The sequence below is a fragment of the Petaurus breviceps genome, unplaced genomic scaffold (genome assembly GCF_028583685.1).
Source record: "Petaurus breviceps papuanus isolate PSGF00001 unplaced genomic scaffold, PetGlider_PUasm1.0 138, whole genome shotgun sequence".
Lineage (NCBI taxonomy): Eukaryota > Metazoa > Chordata > Mammalia > Diprotodontia > Petauridae > Petaurus > Petaurus breviceps.
The window spans coordinates 11,314,848-11,336,981 of NW_027185694.1; the positions used below are offsets into that span (position 1 = coordinate 11,314,848).

General features: G+C 39.2%; 1 protein-coding gene across 2 annotated transcripts in view; it reads left to right on the forward strand.

The window, feature by feature from the left end:
- The first annotated feature begins 220 nt into the window (after window positions 1–220).
- The window catches only part of COL15A1 (collagen type XV alpha 1 chain), a 197,300-nt gene continuing 175,386 nt past the window's right edge, over window positions 221–22,134 (forward strand). For both annotated transcript variants that reach the window (XM_069105698.1, XM_069105700.1), the window contains exons 1-2: window positions 221–587; window positions 677–759. In XM_069105698.1, coding sequence (XP_068961799.1) covers window positions 577–587; window positions 677–759 — 94 coding nt within the window. In that variant the 5' untranslated portion in view covers window positions 221–576. The remainder of the gene's footprint in view (window positions 588–676; window positions 760–22,134) is intronic.

Consider the following 22,134-nt stretch of genomic DNA (forward strand, 5'->3'; position numbering starts at 1 on the left):
GACTTAGAAAATTTTGTCATTAGCTTTGATCTTTATGTATCTTGTACAGATTGAAGCATACCTAAGTTACAGCTGGGCAAAATTTATTTTTTAAAGCCTAACTGTAAAACTTTGGCTGTTCCATGTAGTGTTACATAATGCTGCCTATATACAAGAAGGATGTCGAAGGTCATATTTTATTGGAAAAGGGCGTGAAGGTGTCAATGGAAGAAACAGGGTGTGGAAAGACTGTATGTGTAACACACCATATCCTGAGTATAGCGACAACGTGGGGAAAAGGTAGGAAGAAAGTGCATTTAATTTAGTAAGGTGGGAGAGACAGTTAAGGAGTTCAGGGCGGTGGTCTGAAAGGCAACGCTGGAAGGAATCAGATTTCAGAGTTGCAGCCCTGATTGCAATGAGTCACTAAAGAGCCGGAGACCCTGAGAGCTGCCTTTGTTTCATTCTCCTCCCGATGCAGCCGGAGAGACAGCGGATTTCAACTTGTTGCGACTTTTTTCCTCTCTCTCTTCCCTAAGTGCAAGCTCCTGCAACCAGAGTTTGTTTACTTAGATTGTTTCAGCAAACTTTTCAAAAATGCTTGCAAGGTACAAGTTCTATTTCTATTCTTTCTCCTAAAGCAGCTTGTCACTTACTTTCCATCTTAACCTATTCTTTCCTTGACAAACTCTTTTAGGCAGAACTGGGGGTCCTGGGGTTTGTCCGTCCTGCTGTGGCAAGCACTGATTTCTGCTGGCAGCCTCGCCCAGAACACGGAAGGTAAGGAATCGGACCCCCTCCGCACCCAGACCCTAGTCATTTCGAGATAACATCAGGGGAAATAAATGATGTCCCAAGCAGCAGGATGGGCATTGCAGGGAATTTAACGGGACTTTCTAACCGTTGTTCCTTAAGGCATTTGGTGAAAGTTACAGGCTGCAACTGCTCTTCATTCCTGAACATAAATGGAGAAGGAGAAAGTGATCTTTCTACATAAGAGAGCTTGTTAGGGAATTATTCAGGGCAGATCCCAGTGTAACATAGAAACGTGCTTCCAGTGCATGAAGTGAGTATATCGAGGCTTCCAAAATGCATTGATGAAAAGAAGCAGACAAGGGGAAAGCTATATGATAAGGACGATGAAGATGGATGCAAGCTTGGATTGTTGCAGTAGAGGTGGGTGGAGTACGTATGCCAAGCTCCAAACTGATGCTCCAAAAAAGTATGACTACTGGCTGCCATTAGATGATCTCAGTGGGTAAAATGGAAAGAATTAAAACGAAAATAAGTTTGTGGAGAAAAAAAACATTTCTCTTTCCACATGTGCAATATTTTCCTTTTTATAATACCCACAGTGTAGGTTTTGCTTTTGGGGGTGTGCTTTACCTATGGGCATGTCTGTAAGAGGCAATGTGTTTTAATTCAAGAGAGAATAATTCTGGTGCTCTATTCTCTGAATAATTGTTAAGAAAACCTCCTAATAGTTAACTGTGTCCCAGAGTAGAATAGGCTGCCTCTGGAGGTTCCTGTCTCTGGAGGATTTCTGGCTAAGGCGGGGGGACCACCTGTTAGATATGTGGTAGAGGGAATTCACAGCTCAGACAGTTGGATGAGATTGCCTCTGAGGGAGGAAATTTCCAACTCTTGAGCTTTGGGGAATTTTCGCTGATGAGTTGGTCAAATAAAACTGCTTCTCAGAAGAGTTCAAACAGGTTTCTACAATATAAACTAATTTTAGAATATCCTAAAGTAATTCTCTCTCTTGAGTAGGCAGCACCCTCAGTGGGAACTGGTGGGATTTGAAATTGGGGATGTCAATTGCTGATCTTACAATGTCATAAGTGCATTTGGGGTCTCCAGCAGGCCAGGAACTACAGCATGTGGAAAGAGAGGATATAGGAGAATAACAATTCCCCTGGAAAAAGTTCCCAAAGTAGTAATGGCAAAGAGGGGTTCTTGTGTATGAATCTATTATGAAGTAGGCATTTATAATGACAATCCATTCTAGTCTGGATAGCTCGAGGACAGTTTCCCTAATGACCCATTTGTGAATATAATGTGGAATTATTCCATCCTGAGGACAGAATGGTATGATGAAAAGTACCTTAGAGTCAAAGGGCCTGGGTTCAAATTCTACCTCTTGACACTGTGTGAATCTGGGTGATTACTAAAACTCCCTGAACATTTGTTTCTTCCTTTTAAAAATGAAAAAAGACCAAAAAGCAAGAACCAGGCATTGAGAATTTTTACAAAAAATATCATGTAATTTAGCAAGCCCATGAGTCTGTTTACCCAATTCAAGATTCATTCATTCATGTATCCATTTAACATACATTTACTATACCTAACCCAGTGCTAGATGCTTTAGGGGACTCAGAGGTTTATAAGACATGATACCTGTCTTCCAAGAAACAGGGATAGAGATAGGACCTATGGTTTTATTGATAAAGAGAATCCCCAAAAGAGGAAACTAGCCCTACCCAAGTAGGTAAGCATGTTTTCTGGAATTCAGAATCTTAAGGAGTTGTTGGTGGCTCTGAGAGGTTGCATCTTGCTTGAGATCTCTCAGTTGCTGAGGGTCAGAACCTGGGTTATCCTGACTCTGAGGACAGCTTTCTTTCTACTATGCTGTATTGCTTCTAGTCAGGAAATAAAACCTGTAAAATAACTATAATATAAGGCTTACTAAATCACATCATTTTTTTTTACTCTAAATGCCTGAATTTTTTTACCTTTTCTTAAAATATTTCAGGCTGGATACCTATTTCTTATATTTTGCTGTTCAGTTGTATCTGACTCTGTCAGGTTTTCTTGGCAAAGATTCTGGAGTGGTTTGCCATTTCCTTCTCCAATTTATTTTACAGGTGAGAATATTGAGGCAAACAGGGTTAAGTGACTTATCCAGGGTCACACAACTAGTAAGTGTCTGAAGTCAAACTTGAACTCAGGTCTTCCTGACTCTAGGCCCAGTGCTGTATTCACTACACCAGCTAGCTGCCCCTTTTCTTATATAGGGTCTTCATAATATCTTTATCTTCTTAAACTTGGAAACTTCTAATTTTTAAGAATTTCAGATCGCCAGAAACCATCTCAATTCTATCCCTCCCTCCAACAGCCTGGAGGTGCTGTTAACATTTTGCTTTGTTCATCACTGACCATTGCCACTTCCATATCCATGCTCTGTTACCATCATCTGATGACCCATATCTTTTGAAGTTGGTATACCATAATCCCTTCAAAGATGCTAGTCCGTAGGTCAGAGTCTCCTCTCTACTTCTTCCCCTGAAATCATATGTGAAGATTCCAATATCTACATCAATGACCTTTATAGGAAACTGATCCTCACAGTTTCTTGAATGCCTTAACTCCTATGACTTCTAACTCCATTCTATTTCAGTTACCCACCAGGTCATACCTTAAGGTCATACTTTAGCTCTTTAAAGACTCAAAAATGTTTCATCTCCAAAACCTGAAATTTCCTTCACTAACCAGTCTCTTCTCTGTTCACCTCTTTGCACCTTACTTTTTCTACACTAGTTCTTCACTCTCATTGTGACCTTCCTTCAGTGTTATTTTATGAGATCAAAGGGCTTTCATAGACCCTCCTTCCTTTAATTCAGACTGCAGATATACCTGGCTTTTCCCTGTTCTAAAAAAAATCATCCATTAACCCCACTACTTCCTAAAGCTATTGTCGTATATCCATCTTCTCCTTTCCTGCCAAACTTCTGGAAGGAAGAGTCAAAGCTTTGCTGGCACCACTACCTTATTCCTCTACCTGTTGCAATTTGACTTATTTCCTAACTACTGTAATAAAATATAGTTCTCTTCAAAGACAACAATGTCCTCTTTATTGCTAAACCCACATGGCTCTTTTTGATCTGTGTAGGAGAATAGTAGAAATAGAAGTAGTAAATACACCAGAAAGAGCAGTCACCTTTAAATCCTAGTTCCACCACTTCCTAGCCATGATTACTTAGGCAAATCATTTAACATTCACCGCTCTGTTTCCTTGTGCTCAAGTAAAAATGCATGCAAAATGTGAACCATTATTGTCATGTTCCTACTTCTTGACATCTCTGTAGCATTTGACTTTGTTGAAGACCTTGTGCTTCTTAATAGTCTGTCCTCTCTTTGATTACATGATGCTTCTTGTATGATTCTCCACCTCCCTCTGATTACTGCTAATGTTTCCTTTGCTGGTTCCCCATTCTCATCCTTCTCCTAAAATATGAATCTCTCTTCTCCTCCTCTTCTTTTCCCTCTCCTCATTTCTCTTTTCATCCTTTAATTTCTTCTATTTTCGTCTCCCCTCTTCTCCTTCCTCTCTTTTATTTCTCTCCTCTCTCCATCTCTATCCTTCTCCCTCGATTATCTCATCCATCCCCGTGGAATCAATTATCTGCAGATGATTTGCAAACCTATGTCTTTACTGATCTCTCCTCTTAAGTATAATTCATTATTATATATTTATAATATTATTATATAATTCATTATATAATTCTTACTGCTTGCTAATTATTTTCTCCTGGATTTCAAGTGCCAGGTGGTACTATAAACTTTATATGTTCATAACTGAACTCCTTGTCTTTCCCTCAAAACCTGATGATCTCCCTTAACATCCATGTTTCTGGTGATGGGCACTCCAATTCTCAACCATCTGGAACTCCCACAACCTTTCTCCCTCTGTCCCTTTGTATCTCTGTTTCTGTCCCTTTATCCTCCTTCTCTGTCCCTCTCTAACTGTCTCTCTATCTCTGTCTCTCTGTGTCTGTCTCTTTGTCTGTCTGTCTGTCTCTCTCTCTCTCTCTCACACACACACACACACATACACACACACCTACACACCATGTGCAATCTATTGCCATATCTCACAAATTGAGCCTTACCAATAAGTCTCAATTTGGTCTCCATCTTTCTACTCCTATTGCAACCATTCTTAGTTCAGGGCCTCTTCTTTTCTTGATGACACTATTACTGTAGTCTCCTATCTGGTTGTCCAGCTTCTGGTTTAACCCTTCTCTAACCTATCCTTTATGTCATTTTCTGGTAAAATGGTTCAGTGAACATAAGTTTGACTCCTAGATCTTCTCCTTACAACTATATGATCTTGGGCAAATCAGTTAGTGTTTCTGGGTCTTAATATCTTTATCTAGGAAATAAATGGGTTAGACTGAATGACCTCTGAGGTCCCTTCCAGCTCAAAGACTATGATCCTATGAATACACAATTAAGAATATATTGCTCGTTCCCTAATGAGTAAGTTATAGATGGCTGAAGGTGACATTTGAGATCCTTCACAACCTTTTTTCATCCTTTTCTAACCCACATTGCACCCACTTTAGACTCCTTCCCACACCCTGTTCTTTTCTTCCTCTCCTCTGTCTCCTTACTTCTATCCTCAGTAACCAAAGTCAACTTTCCTTGGTCTCTTCTGAAATCCTTCCTATTGTTTAATGCCCAACTCAAGAGATATATTCTTTTTTGAAGTCTTCCCCAACTATCCCAGATGAATGTGTGCTTTCAGTCATCTAATTTCTGATAGCATTTTGCCTGGACAGCTCCTTTGTACTTATCTCTCTTTTTGAATCTTAATGCGCTAATGTTATCAGTTCTTCCCCATTAAATTGTGAGTTCTTTGAGATCAGGTTCAGTGTCATATCCTTTCTCTTCTTTTAAGACATAACTCAAGAACAATCTTCTGGATGAATTGTTTCCTGATCCCTTAACTACTAGTGCCCTGCCTCCCAAACTATCTTGCAGTTAACTTCCTAGAATTTATTCTCTTCATGTTTATGCTATATATTAAATTGTCTCCTCCATTTTGTAATTTTATGATGTAAGCCCCTTGTGGATGTGGGGTTGTTTTATTCTTTGAACTTTTATCCCAAAATTCTAGCACATAGCACAAATAGGTATTTAAGAAATGCAATTTGATTAATTGTTTTATTTTATTCCCAGTGCTTAGCATACTTTTTGAAAAGTAGGTGCTTGGGAAATACTTGTTGAAGTTGGAAAATAGAAAATATCTGGCTATTTCTAGTAATGAACAGGGAATCTGGTAATAGTCAACATAGATGTCAAGCCTATTTTCCGTAGGACATAGTTGAATTTTTTATAGAATAGCCACTTTATATTTGCCACAGAATCTGAAAAAAAAAGATGGTTGGACATGTCATGGGGTTCTCTTAAAATGTAAGTGTTTGCATTTAGATACTACTTAGAGATCCAGAGATAAGTTTGTAGCACACCTGTGACCTAAAGGTTAAAAGTCCAAAAGAATCTTGTGAGGAACCTCTACATAGGCCTTAAGCCCATCAAAATGGCTTTCCTTTGCTTTCCTTCCAGGCTAAAGATGATTCATGCTCTTGGACTATAAGTCCATTTTATATAAAATTTTTCTGACATTTGTGCTATTAACAGAAAGTTGCCTCAGAGTTCTATTTTGGGATCTTTTGACTTGTGTAACACTGTCTGAGGGCCTCCAGACAGCTAGGGTCCAGGTCACTTTGGGAGAATTCTCAGTTCTCTCATTCCTGGTCCTCACCCAGACAATCTTGGCAAATCATTATGTGACACCACCCCATAAGCTCTTACATCCCCTATGCAAGTGCACAATGCTCAGAGTGAAAGACAGGTAATTTTATTGACATCTTGAAAGAAAAAAAGTGTAAAACAAATGCCTAACAGATTCTTTGGAGAATGAAGAAATCCTCCCTTTCCCACAAGCAACTCTCTCCTCGAGGTCTTTGATTCTCAGTCATAGGATTACTGACCTGAGAAGTCAGGTAGTTCATTTTCCAGCATGCTGCACCCCCCCCCCCAGGTGTTGTCAGGTAGGACATCTCCTGTAGCACCTTTCTGGCTCCTTTGGCAGCCCTATATCATTCTCAGCATGGAGCATTAATTGTCTCTTTCCATTGTGGATGTCCGTCGCTACTCAGCAATTTTTCTTTAGTCGTGGGGTGAAGTGTTTGCTACCACAGAAGTAAAGGCCTCTAGGTTTATACCATGTATCAGGGAATATAGTTCATGGCCCATTATAGCCTAGCATTGCCTCATTAGAACTAAGGACCTTTTTTATTGGAACTTGTGGTCCTTTACATCACATGTGCTAACTTCTAACTCACAAAAGTTTGCCCAGGGAACAAGGACTTGTTGCCATACAACTTCAGAAAAGTCCTTGTCAAATATTCCATATTCAGGTATGGTTATTCCAAAGATTGATGTCCCTGCTACATCTGACATCTGGCAGAGAGTTTACCTCCCATTCTGAGGAAGTATACCCCACTTGTTTGGGAACAAACAAAATAAAACTTTCCAACTTCTCCCTAATTATATTTTTAAAAAGGATTATTGGCACCTTTTTGCTTTTACAAAACATTAATTCCCAAATATGGGACCCTTTACCTCTGTCTCTCCACCTAGCCTTTCCTTGTAACAAATATTTAAAAGAAAAGCAACATTTCAGCAAAATCAACCAATAAATCTATGTAATAACATCATCAACAACATTCCAAAACTATATATATTTTTTAAGGAAAGAAAGAAGCCCCTTTTCTTATCTCTTCCCCAGGGCAAAGTTTTGTCATTATAATTACATAGTGTTCAGTTTTATTTATTTATCCTTTTGCTTAAATTGTTACAGCCATTGTGTGTGTATATTGTTTTCCTGGTTCTGCTTACTTCACTCTGAATCAGTTCATGTAAGTCTTCCAATGTTTCTCTGAAACTAGTTATCTTTCTTAAATGATGAAGAATCCCCAGTAGGCAATTAGGTGGGATTACTGAATTCATTCAGGGATGTTGCTATTTACTTTACTAAGTTAGAGGAGGTGGGAAAATGTTCATTCTCTAAGTCCTTCAGCATGCACTCCTTTAGGAGACTCTGTGAAATTTAGGTGAATGGGGAGGATAAAAAGGAGAGAGAAAAGGTCCTAGCAGTAGCTAAAACTGTACAAAAGTAAGGTGTAATAGCTGAACAGATTGACTGAATGAAAGCCCTGAGATCATAAGGAGCTGAGGAACGAATCTCTTCACAAGCTGAGATCACCCATTTTGGCCAAAGACACTGCTAAAACTTGGCATCCATCCCCAAGATTCATGTCTCAAATCCTGTACTTGATTTCCTACTGATCGTATGACACCCTGTATGAGTTATGATACCAAATGGTGATTGACAAATATTTGGTCTTTGTTATACAACAGAGAAATGACTGCTTTTATTCTCTCAAGCAAACATGATGAACTAGTTAATATTCCACATAAGAAGTCTCTCTCGGTACAGCTTTTTCATATGACACTTACTTTTAAATTTAATTTCAGGTTTAAATGCCTCGAGTGGGTGGCTCCCTTTCATGTTTAATTTTCCCCATCCATCAGGATATGAGCTACCGGTTTGAGAAGCGAAATTATTTTGATTCATCTGAGGTTTCCAATTGTGTACTGGCATTCAATGATAATTAAACTCCCCTTTTCTCTTCATTTTGTATAGAACTTTCTAAGAATCTTAGAAGCCACAACTGAGGATTGCTTTGAATAAGTTGTATTGGTTGTTTTTGTGATGGTTTTTAGCTAATTTACTTTTGCTTCTGCCACAAAAGCCCTGCTGTGATGCTTTCTTTTGTTATTAGAATCCTTTGAGACTGTTCCAATCGCCTGTGAATGCCAGTAGATCCTACCAAAGCTAGAAAGACTTCAAGTAAGGAGTCTGGCAGTGACTTGTTGATTGGTTATGAGGCCCAGGCTAGCTAAAGGAAGAAGTTTGATGTAGTGGTAGACATGTCAGGGTCCTGTTGGGTCCATGTAAGGAAGACCTATACTCAAATATCTTCTCTTAATTTTACTAGTCCCTTTAATTTTGAAGTTAAAATCTCTTCCCCTCTTAAAGTCTGAGCCTCAGTTGCCTCATCCATAAAATGGGATTAATAATACCTTTTAGAGTTTTTGTGAGGCTCAAAGAAAGTAATTGGCAGCAAGTCCTTTGCAAACCTTAAAGCATTACCTAAATATATTTGGAGAGGTTCACCAACAGGGGATGATTCATTTTGGCTAGAGAAACTCAGGAAGGCTCTCTCCTAAGGCATGGTAATCACTAATATTTGCCAATATACCCAAATAAATCCTGAATTTTTGAAGGTCTGAAGCATTTCTGTCTGGTTTATGGCCAATTTTCAATTTTTTCAATTGTTTTAATTGTATCCAACTCTTTGTGACCTCATTTGGAATTTCCTTGGCAAAGATACTGGAGTGGTTTGTCATTTCCTTCTCCAGCTTATTTTATAGATGAGGAAACTGAGACAAATAGGGTTAAGTGACTTGCCCAAGGTCACACAGCTACTAAGTGTCTGAGGGCAGATTTGAACTCAGTTCTTCCTGACTCCAGGCCCTGCACTTTATTCACTGTGTCACCTAGCTAATTCTCAATTAGCCATATGTTAATTATCTACTTTATGTATTAACTGCAGAAAATATTAAATCCCAGGCTCATTTGCCTCCCAGCCATTTTGTGGGCTATTTTCTCTGTCTATCAGCCAGGATAATTTTGCTCAGTGAACACAAATTGCTTAAATATTAGTCCGAGTCAAACATAATTAGAAAGTTAAATCTAGTTTAAAAAAAAATCTTGTGTTATATTTCAATCCCATTAGATGTGACTTTGGGATATTCCATGTCTCCAGTCTCATCCACTAGTGTGGGTAATGTGCACCAATAGAGGCATATTTTTTTTTTCATCATAATGTTCAAATCTATGTTAAGGTTTTTATAGAGGAGACATGTGGCACCTGAAACCTATAATCCCTGTTGCTAGGGGAGGCTGGGATTACTAGACTGCTTAAATTGGGTCTGAGCCACAGGCAGCCTAAAGCTGATCAGAGAACCCCACTAAGTTTGACATCAATATGGTGGGCCCTGGGGAAGAATGCAACACCAGGCTGCTTAACGAGGGGTGAACTGGCCTTGGTCAGAAATGAAGCAGGTCCAAGTTTACACACCAATCAGCACAGGGTTGGGCCCAGTGGCTGCTATACCACCAGTCTCAGCAATATAGAGAAACTCAGTTTCAAAATCCAAACCAAAACAATTAAAAACAAAAACAAAACAAACCTAGGAGTCTTGGTCAGGTATCAGTTGAATCAGACCCCTCTATATGGGGTCGCTTATGGCCCTTCCTGTCTGATTCATCAGGGGCTTGAGCTATGCTTTACTGAAGTCAAGGATGCAGTTTTACTTTCTGATTTTCATATAGAGTGATGCCCATTTACAATGGGGCCATCTGACCATGTCTTTCAGACTATGCAACTAAGTAAGCTCATTGCTTCAATGTTGTTGGAAGCTCCATGAGTATTTAAGAGTGCCCTTATCCATGTGCTCCATTGGGATAACCACAAAACAAATATTGTAGGACAGCAGTGATTTTCAAGAATAAGTGTGCCCAAGATACAAATCCCTAAGTGAGCAGTTTCAGTTTTCTTTGATATTTGTAAATGAATTCTGGCATTAATGACAAAGGGGCCCGAAGCCAGAGCAGATTTAAAGTCTGAGTTATGTGACTGAGGTTGCTGGCTCCTAGGCAAGATAAAGCTCTTGGGCAATGTTCTCTGTTCTAGCCCTTTCTTTGGTCAACCTGATGTCTTTGGCTTCATTTTAGATGAAAAAGAATTGCTATATTCATCTTTAGTCATTGCAAGTTCACTTAAATGAGTAGTAATGCAATTTCTAAGCATGACCTCCCCTGACAAGTGTCATGTAGCTCTTTGTTTTGAAAAGTTAACTGGGTTTGTGTTTTTTCCACCTTCCCTCCCTCTCCTCACTGAGTTCAACCTCCCCATGGTGTGAACAGGAAAAACATATTATCTTTTTTTTTCCTTGTCTGGATCCTGATTTTTAAGGGTGTGCTATAGGAAATCCCTTGCTGAATAAAAATTCCCTCTACGTATTACAGATCAACTACTATTCATCAACTTATGGTCTTAAGAGAGTTGCATAGGGTACCTAGAGGTTGTGTGACTTGTCCAGGAACATATAGACAGAATGTATTTGAGACAGGACTTGCATCCAGAACCATGTTGTCCTCACTCTAAGGTGATCTCTCCATCTATGACTTCATGCTATCTCTAATGTAATATCTATTCTTTGAATTTCTACCAGTGTGAGAGTAATGTATGGGTATACGGTGTTCTGTGGGCGCTTAATAAATGTTTGTTGAATGAATGAATATTTAGGAAGAAGAATTAATGTAAACATAAAGAACATAAGAGTATCGGAATTTAGGACTGGAAGTGATGTCAAAGGTTACCTAGTCCTAACTCTTAGCCCAATTTTTGAGTCTCTTTACAAATAGCATTCCAGGAACCCACAATCACAGAATTAGAAGGAATTTCAAAGCATCTCTAAACTTGACCAAGGATTCCCTGAACATTTTTGACAAGTGGTTATCCAAACTTTAATAAAAGACTTCCAGGAAGGGAGAACCCACAACCCTCTTGGGTAGCCCCTTCTACTTTAGGATAGCTCTTATTATTGGGAAGGATTTCCCTGACCCCCATTCCAGTCAAGCAGTTATTATTTGTTACTAAATATGACCAAATAGTACTTGGGAATATTTTTATATTTACATAGAATACCATGGTTTCCCTAATGGACTTGAGGATTTTAACTACTGGGAAGCCTTTACAATCCATACTTTATGAAGAGATCATGTTTAGAAACAGTTGAAAGAAAGCAACACACACACATTGACCTTTGTTTGATGTAATAAATAGAATGCTAGACTTGGAATCTGGATGACCACAGTTTGAATCACACCTCAGACACTTACGGGCTATGTGTTCCTAGATAAGTCAACTAACAAGCTCTAAGTCCCAGTTTCTTTATGTATAAAAATGGGAATAATAATTGCTTCTACCTCATAGGGTTGTTGTTAGGATCAAATAAGAGAATATGTATCTAAAGCACTTTGCAAACCTTGAAGCTCTATATAAATTTGATCTGTTATTATATGAATGGTTGTCTGGAGACATAAGACTTTTGCTCTGGGCCTTTCATAAATGAGGCATAATATATTACTCTCATGAGGATCACTCTCATTGGTCCTCCTCAAGAATGAAGGATGAACAACAATATTTACTTCAATGGAAGAAGCACAAAAATCTGACTGTGAAATGTCAGATCAGTCCCGAACTGAATCCAAGATTTTATCATGTGGATAATGCATATTGATAGAACTGGGTATTCTCTTCACTCATGCAGATAGTAACTGCTCTACCCCTTCAATGAGTACTTTGTGTTCATGTTTTCCAGCAAATTTTCCTCAGAAGGTCCAATTACCAAACTAAAGCCTATACACTTGTTGCTTTTAGTAACACGCACACACATCAATGTAAGGCAGCTTGGTGGCTCAATGGATAGATCATTGGACCTGGCACTAGGAAGACTTGAATTCAAATCTACCCTTAGACACTTCTAGATGTGCAGCCATGGATAGGTCACTTAACTTCTCTTTGCCTCAGTTTTCTCAACTGTAAAATAGGGATAACAATAGTTGGTGTAAGGATCAAATGACATAATATTTATAAATAGTAGGTACTTCATAAATGCTTGTCCCCTTTTCTTCCTCTCTTCTCCAGATATCCATCTGCCATCTCATTCTCACTGCATGGCCACCTAGCCCATCTGTAGTTAAACTTGGCTTCGATAATGCCTTTGACACCATTTGTCTTGTCCAGGTCATTAGTAACATGCTAGAGCCTGCTTAGGGCCACTCTTCAGATGTAGAGTAACCATCAGGTTATTTGTAATTCACCATTCCTTGATTGGTAGTCATCTGGCATCATCAGAAGTATACCAATGTCTAAGAAAAGGGCTTTAGGGGAAGCAGTTGGAGATCAGGGAAAACATATGGCAGACACCCTAAAGCAATCCAATCCACCAAGTACTTATTAAGCTCTTATCTTGTGCAAGAGGAAGGGGATACAATGACGAGAGGAACTCTTACAACCACTCTACTGAGGAGATGCTATGTGTACACAGGTAAGTATATTTGTGATAATTTGAAGAAAAAGGAGAGAGTACTGGTGACTGAGGAGATCAGGAAAGACTTCTATGTGAGGTGCCACCTGAGCTAATCCTTGAAGGAATCAAGGAATTTTACAAGGTCTAGATGTGGAGGGAAGTTACTTTAAGCATGGGCAAAAAAAGCAAATAGGCAAGGCCATGGAATGCTGATTTCAGAGGAGAGCAAGTATAAAATAGGCTGGCCCATAGAATATGCGAGAGGAAGAAATGTGAAACAAATTTTCCATCTGTGCAATATGCATTTTCATCCATTTTGTTTTTATAGTGTGCATGGTAAGACCGGTCCCTTCCACATTACTGTGGAAATTGACATTGAAATAGAATTGAAATAGATTTTGGAGTCATCTGTATAGAGATGATAAGTGAAGACATAGGAATAGAAGACATCATTGAGGCAGAAAGTGTAGAAAGAAAAAGAGGCTGAGGATTGAGCCTCTGCCCTTTATAGGGGATGCTTATGCATAGGAAAGGGTGGACCAAACAGATCAAGAAAGAGTTGACACAGAGAGAGGAGGAAGTGATGGTGTGGCCAAGGCAAGAGAAAGTTTTGAGGTCCATACAGTCAAAAACTGCAGAAGGTGGGAATAGAGAAGTTATTTATTTGGTAATTAAGAGGCCATTATTGACCTTTGAGAGGTCAAAATGTAACATACAGAAATGAAGAGAACACACTAGTGTGAATTGACCATGGCAGAGTACAATGGGACTGTCACTGTCCTCACTCCTTCTGGACATTCCTTTTTATTGTTTTAGCTCTAAGACTGAATTAGCTGTTTTGGCTGCCATGTTATTCTTTTAGCTCATATTGAGCATTTGGTCCATTGGAACCCCTAGATAATTGTTCACATGACTTTCTTTCTAGCCATATTTACCCTGTGCGATACTAGTGCAGTCATTTGTTTTCTTTTTTGTTTTTAATCCAAGTAGAGAACTTCATATTTAACTCAATTAAATTTTATCTTATTATTTTCCACCTGGCTGTCATGATCATATCAGACCATGATTCTATTATCTCATATAGCAGCTCTCCCGTCTAGCTTCATATCCTCTGCAAATTTGATAAATAAGCTGCTATGACTTCACCCAAATCATTGATAAAATGTTGGAAGTATCCAAGGAGAGAGCTAAGGAACATTCAACTAACCAGCCCTCTTCAGTGGAGTCTCCATTCTTACCAATATAATTTCAATTCACCAAAGATGGGAGTCAACAAATATTTATCAATACCTGCTCTGTATGAGACATTGTTCTGGATGCTGGGAATACAAAAACAATAATGTCATAACCCCCAGCCTCAGGGAGTTACCATCTACTATTGGAAATAGTACAAACATGTACAGATGCAAGTAAGTACAAAATGCAAAGTAATAAAATAATACAAAGTAATTTCAATAGACAAAGGGTGCTAAGGACTATGGGAAAGAGTAATGGCTAGCTCTCGTTGTTTCCCTTTGGTAAAGCTGTGTTCTCAAGGGCCAACAAGATTCTTGGGATGATTTGTGTATATTTCCTACCTGCTGTAGAAAGGAACATTTCCCCCCAACTCAACTCTTTTCAGAAGGAGTAGGGAAGATAGTTCCATTATTCAGGTGTAACCAAGTGAGCCAATTCACATTCACACCCTTTATGATTTTATATAGTCAATGATGCTTTGACTCTGCTGATTCACCTCTTTTAAAGTTTTTGGAAGCCTCATCTCACGATACTGTTAAATAGGTAGCACATGTCATTTCCACTTTAAAGATGACAAAACTAAGGCACAAAGAGATTAAATTGATTTCATCATAGCGTGAGAGTCAAGACTTGAACCCAGGTCTGACTCTAGGCTCAGCACTTATCCCATCATACCATAGTGCATCCCAGACTGATGGAAATAGGAAAAGCAGATAGCTGGTTTTTAATTTCTCAGACTGAACTTAACTGTGTGAAAAATATGGTCAGTACTGTCAGAGGCATGCTCTGAAAAATCCAGTTATCCCCTGCAGATAGCCTTGTTGCCTACAGTCTACTCCCAAAAAGAATATTTGTATATTTTCAAATTGTACTTCATTCTAAATTAAACAGGACATAGCATATTTCAAAATGTGACTTTGGGGTATTAACTGCTGCAAACACTGTTACTATCAAGTCCATTCTGATGTCCTAGCTGATGGACTGTATTCAGAATACAAAACAGACCCAATTTGCGTTGACACTGCACCATTGAATAGAATGGAAATATTTGGTAACAGGTGTAGAATGAATTTCTGAAGTCTTTTGTTTCTCTCTAGTCTGATTTAAGTCATTGTGCATAAACAATAATTTTGGACTGCTGCAAACAACATATTTGCTAAATGACTTAATTTATAGCCTTGTCTTTTGTCCCTCAAAATTTGTCACACTCAAATGCATGAGCAGCGGCTGTTGCTGGTTTTCATGAAGAACAAATTTTGCCTCAGCATCTTGCAAGCTGAAATTGCATGACCTCATCTCACACTTTTCTGTCTATCTAAGTCTTGGCACTGGACACATGCACATCTGTTTAGATGTCTTGAGGCTCATTCATAAGATTTGTTCTGGGCATACCTGCCAAATTAGAAGAGATTTAGGAAAAAATATGTCCCTTTCAGTTGCCAGAATGACCACTTTCATATTGCATTCCTAATCTAAACTCGACTCCTTTTCATTGCTGATGAGGGGTTTTGGAGATAATGTAACAGTCAATGCCATGAAATTAAATCCTGGGTCCCCAAACAAAACTTTGAAAAAGATTCTCCTTACCCACTGTTGACCATGGGAATGCCATTGCATCAGACCTTGTATGGTGGGGGGAAACTTTAGGGGAGAGTAGGGAAAGGACCCTCCTCTTTCATTGTTTTTAAGCAATACAAAGGCTGCTTGGGAAATAGCTACAACTAAGATAAAAGGGAATAAAGTAGAAGTTCTCATTAACAAGAAGTTGTTGAGCCTTTATATGATGGTGCTAAATGATGCAAAAGATAGTCTTTGTCTTCAATGGCAATAGAATTTATTATTATTACCACATATTGATAAGTCTAGAAGTAGCCCTTATTTTATAGATGAGGAATCTGAAGCCCAGGGAGGTTAAGTGGATTTGCTCAAGGTTACAAAAATGTGAGAGGTGGGATTTGAACCCATTTCCCCTGACTTCATGGCTAAAGTTCTTTCCACTGCACTACTGTCCCTGTTGAATTGGGGAGGGAGGAATGGTATACATGTGAAACTATTAGCAGACAGGTGAGAGGTATGGAGGTGTAGAGTCTTGGCTCTATGCCTTACCCTATCCCTAGATGAGATAGAATACGATGGTATTCCCATGGTCAACTGTGGGTAGGGGGAATCCTTTTCAAAGTTTTGTTTGGGGACCCAGGACTTAATTTTATGGCATTGCCTGTTATATACCCCCCAATCTCCTCATCAGCAATGAAGAAGAGTGGAACTTAGATTAAATATAACACAAAATAATAACACCTAACATTTATATGGGATTTTATAGTTTCTCAGACCAACAGTGGGAGGTAGGACAGAAAAGTGTTATGACCCCATTGTACTGATTAGAATGAGGCTCACATGTGGTTAAAATGGGTATGCCCAAAGCCATACAACTGGTAAATGACAAGGACTTACAGCTGCTGCTATTTCCAGTATACCTTAAGAGAGGTCAAGGGAGGAGAGATCAGCATAGTTTTCAAAAACCTTTTCTTATGGAAAAAATCTTGCCTAGGAGGTGGGATGTATAGGGTTTAAAGATGTGGACAGGATTGGCAAAGGGAGTAGTGGGAAGGACCGTTACCCAAGACAGTTATTATCTAAGTGTAATAGGGGATCCCTTAGGATCAATCTGTCTAGAAGCAGATTGAGCAACCACTCCATAAACTCAGGCAGTGTAGATAAGCAATCCAAAAGACTCAGATTCTACAAATTCACTTCTCCCCCCCTTGTCCCAATTTGTGGTTTGTACATGAAATTGGCAGATTGGAGAGTCTGAAGGAGGGGGGCCAGGATGACACAGGAAGCATCCAGAACTAGGGCTTTAGGAAGGAACTGGAGCCGTTTAGCCCAGAGAATAGACGATTTAAGGAATATATGATAGCAGTCTTCAGATATTTGAAGAGCTCACATTTTAGAGATTACACCTAGGGGTGGGGAACCTACAGCCTAAAAACCACTTGTGGCCCTCTAGGTCCTCAGGTGCAGCCCTTTGACTAAGTCCAAGTTTTATAGAACAAGCCCTTTTATTAAGGGGATTTGTTCTGTGGAATTTGCATTCAGAGGAAGGGCTGCACTTGAGGACCTAGAGGCCGCAGGTTCTCCATGCCTGGATTATGCCTATCCATTATTTTAAAGGGGTAGACAAGATGACAAATTTTGACTCAAAATAAAGAAGTTTTTAATAATTAGAGCTATCTGTATAAGGTAATGAGTCTCTCGTCCCTGAAAACATTAAAAAACAAACTGGATTACCGCTTCTAGGCATGTTACAAAGGGAATTTCTACATGGGAGAGGTGGAACTGTAACAGATGGTCTCCAAGATCCCTAATAATTCTAGGGTTTTATCATGATTTATATTGATTTTCTTTCAAAATCATTGTGAGGGACATACAACTCTACTCTCTGCTTTGGCTGTTCTTTAGATAGTAAAAACCTACACAGGATAAGCATTGTCAGGTCCATTCCTCCCCTGTCTCAGTGGGATGGGAACAACTTAAGCAGGCTCTCCATCTCTCCTACTGGCTTAGCATAGATGAGGAAGGATTACAGTTTCTCCAGCACACTCGTGCACAGCCCTGTAATGGGGTGGTGGCATTGCTGCCCATGTTTTTCCAGGCTCCCAGTCCAAGTGGAGCAGGGAGTGCTTGGGACTCAACCATGGCTGGGGCAAGGTGGAATCACCAGAATGTGTGTGCATCTGGCCACTCAGATGTGGCCATACTTTCCATCCAACCCATTCCTGGACTCTCTTCATGCTGAGCACAAGCTGCCCCAAGAGGAAGCTGGCTGCTCTGTGGTTGCATAGGCTGATGTATTTCCCTAGCATCAGCCCTTCTGGCTCAGGAATCACCCCCTCTGGTGGGGATGATACGGCACCATTGGGCTCAACAGATTCAGCAACACATGATGTTGTCCTGGTCATTAGTCAAGTCTCATGTACTCTGAGGGCAAAACTTGTTGCTAGGAATTATTTCAATCAGTAAGGAAAAATTCTGTTCATTTTATTATTATAGGATCATAGGTTTAGTGTGAGAGAGAGAGGAAGACTTAGGGAGCAAGGAGTCTAACCCCCTCATTTTATGGATAAGGAACTGAAACCCAGAGAGGTTATTTAACATGCTTAAAGTCACACAGCTACGTCAGAGACAAAATTCAGATCCAGATCCTCTGATTCCAAATTCATTTGCATTATACTAAACCTCATCTATAATAATAACAATAATAATATTGGGGGCAGCTAACCACCTCAATGGATTGAGCATCAGACTTGGAGTCTGGAAGATCTGAGTTCAAATGTGACTTCAGACTATGCGACCCTGGGCAAGTTACTTAACTTTTGTTTGCCTCAGTTTCATCATCTATAGAAATGGTGATAATAAGAACACCTATTTGGGGTGGTGACAGTGAATAGAGCACTGGCCCTGGAGTCAGGAGTACCTGAGTTCAAATCTGGCCTCAGACACTTAACACTTCCTAGCCACATGACCTTGGGCAAGTCACTTAACCCCAATTGCCCTGTCCTCCCCCCTCCAAAAAGCACACACACACACACACAAAAACCCAACAACTCCATGTCCCATGGGCTGTGATAGAGAACAAGAGTCACAGCTATTCTTTATACTTCTAAGAGATGGTTCAATATATGGAAAACATTTTGTTCTGAAGAGAAGAGTTGTCCAAGGTTGCACAGCAAAGTATATCAGAGAATCGATACAATCTCATGTCTCTGGACTCCAAGTCTAGATCTCTTTCCACTCCATTCCATATTTGTTCATATCTACTTAATTTTTAAAATAACATTTCTGCTACAAGCTACATTCCCTACTCTGCTTAGGAGGCCTTACATTCCTAAGACTTCCTTCATCCCTACAACTTGGACAACACCCACCTCCTCTACCGCTTAATATCACCTTAGGGAAAGAAACAAAGTGCCCTGCATGAAAATTGAGCTTCAGTGGGAAAGTAAATGGAGTCACTGTCAGAGGCAGCCGTGGATTTCAGATTTCAGCTATATTAGAGCCTATTTCCTCAGACAGAGCTAGGGCCACTTTCCAGGAAACAGTTCCTTTGACAAAATGGAGGCAGAAAGGATTTATGATTCTAGGTAAAGAAGGGAATAGTGAACTAGCAGTCAATCACCAAACATTTGTTAAAGTCCTAGAGTGTGTTAGGCCCTTTACTAAGTTCTGAAAGGAAGACAAAGGTGAAACGGACCCAACCCTCAAGGAGATCATTCTAATTGAAAAGAGAGTGTACTCATATATAAGTCCATCAATAAACAATTACTGATGGGAATATCATGAGTTCTAGCACATTGCACCCTCTTCTTGTATGCACAGACTGGGTTCAGTACTAGCAGACAACCCAGTCCTCAAAGAGAGGGATAGGACTCTTTTGTCTTGGTGTTTCTATATTCCCATTCTAGATAACTGGGAAAAATAAGTTAAGCACAGATTTGGCTAATGTCTACAGTCTGTCCAAAGGGAGAAGGAATAGAAAGGTCTTTAATTTACACTATGAATCAAGAATGGAGCAGCTATTTTCTCCGCACAAAAGAAATGCTAAACACAATTGACAAAGAATTTTAAAAGGACACATATAGTAGAACTGAAGTGTGTTTCACATAAAGGGAATCCGGTTAAGTGCCAGGGGAAACTTCTATACTCCTGGTACTCAGGAGTCCCCTAAGTCAAATATCTCAGGATCCAGACTAGAATTTGAAAAGTCAGTGCTTCTGTGTTATTCACTAGCACCTTCTCTATCAGCATCTCATAAGCCTCTGCACAGTCTGCACAGATGGTTAATTAACCTGTGCAAGTATTAAATCCCATCTTTTTGCTTGCAGTATCCTAATAAAATTTTGAATAAGAAGGTATTAAGTTACCATCAGTGCTCAGATCCATAGGAGTGTTGATGAGTCTAGACATACCAGTCACAGTGCCCACTTTTCTGTTAACAGAAACTGTTGATAGGGAATCTCAAGCTCAGTGTGATGTGGTCCAGGCATGATTAACTAATAAATAATAATAATATCATATAATATTTTTATTATTTAAGATTATGATATATTATATTAATTATATCATATTATATCATATCATATCATATCATATCATATCATATCATATCATATCATATCATATCATATCATATTATATTATATTATATTATATTATATTATATTATATTATATTATATTATATTATATTATATTATATTATATTATATTATATTATACTTACTATGTGACAAGAATTGTGCTAAGCACTTGACTCATTTTGATGGGATATCCCTCAGAGCTGTCCCTCTGAGACTAACAACCTTACAAGGTAGGTGTCTTTGTTATCCTTATTTTAAATTTCCTCCTTCTATTTTTATTTTATTATTTTTTATTATATTTAAATATTACTTTTATTTTTTATTATTTTGTTATATTTTTATTTTATTACATTTTAAATATGAGGAAACTTAAGGAAATATTGACTTGCCCAAGAATCCCATGACTATCTGGGGCTAGATTTGAATTAAGGTCTCCCTAACTCCAGGCCCAGAGCTCTATTCACTACCCCACTTAGATGTCTCATACTCAATCCACCAAGTCCTGTCATAGATGGTAAAGGTATTTTTTTTCAAATATCTCATAGAATGTTTGGAAAAATTTGTATTAACTTGAGATCTATTGTAGCGATGTAGTCCCATTCTCACTCTGGGCCATTGGTTCTCCATAGGATCTTATAAGTCCAGTTAGAATAGACTTAGAAGGATGTGTGACAGTCAGTGTGATTGTCCTTGGAGTCCTGGGGGTACCCCTCCATGGTTACTTGAAGCTGGATCAGAAGATTTTAGCTTCTCCAGGACCAAGGCTGTGTTCCCTCTCCTAGTACGTACACATACGTATGGTCATTTAATATGCAATTATAACAGAAAGGAAGTCAGGGTTGTTACTCTAGTTCTGACCCAATGGACATATTCTAGTGTGAGGTCTTTATACCTCTCCAAGGAGAATAATTTTGTGAATGATTACCTCTCTTACCTCTTTGTCTTTGGACCTGTGTGTCCAGCTCAGAACTCATGGGGGGATTCCACTTTGCTTCTGTGTCCCAGGCCAGCTGAGACTTCTTTTATCAGACCAGTGTTCCATATGCAGGAGTCTATCTCTTCCCTCAGAGAATATTGGCCTTGGCTTGTGCATCGGCATAGCGGAGGTGATCTGGAGGAGCTCAGGGCACATCATTTCTCGGGCATAATTGTGTTTCTGCTGTAATCTCTATAGGTGCTGCTGTTGCTCTTCTTTGTAAAGTGGACCAATGATCTCATGGGATGATGTCTTGACTGGTGTGTGAATTAGATTTAAATGAGGCAGAGCTGCACAAAGACATCAGCCTCACTCTCTCTTCCAGAGTCATCGATGTCCAGTAGCAAGGCAAAGGTCAGCTGGCCTTTCTTTTTTTGTGCCGAACATCTTTAATAGGAAAGATAAAGTATGTCTCCTCTGATGTTTTGTATCCATTGTATTGAATTATTTTTTGCAAACAATACCATCAGATGACTCTGCTCGTTTATACTAATGGCAAATGAAACCTTGGACTAAGGCAAGAACTGTACCACTGAGACCATCAATCTTAACCATTTTTTCTGGTTTATTTGCATTCCACAGTTGTAGTGTCACTGTAGCCTGTCCAACCCAGGCCTCCCACTGCTATTCTTCTGAGGGACATGGCTCCTGTCAAAAGTTGCCTGATTTGAACCCCCAGGAGCCTTCTACCACTGTGGTTTTTGACTTAGTGCATCCTATAGGTACAATGATACTTTGAGACTTTATGAGACATTCAGTTTCACAATGAGAAAGCCTTCTTAGTCTAGAT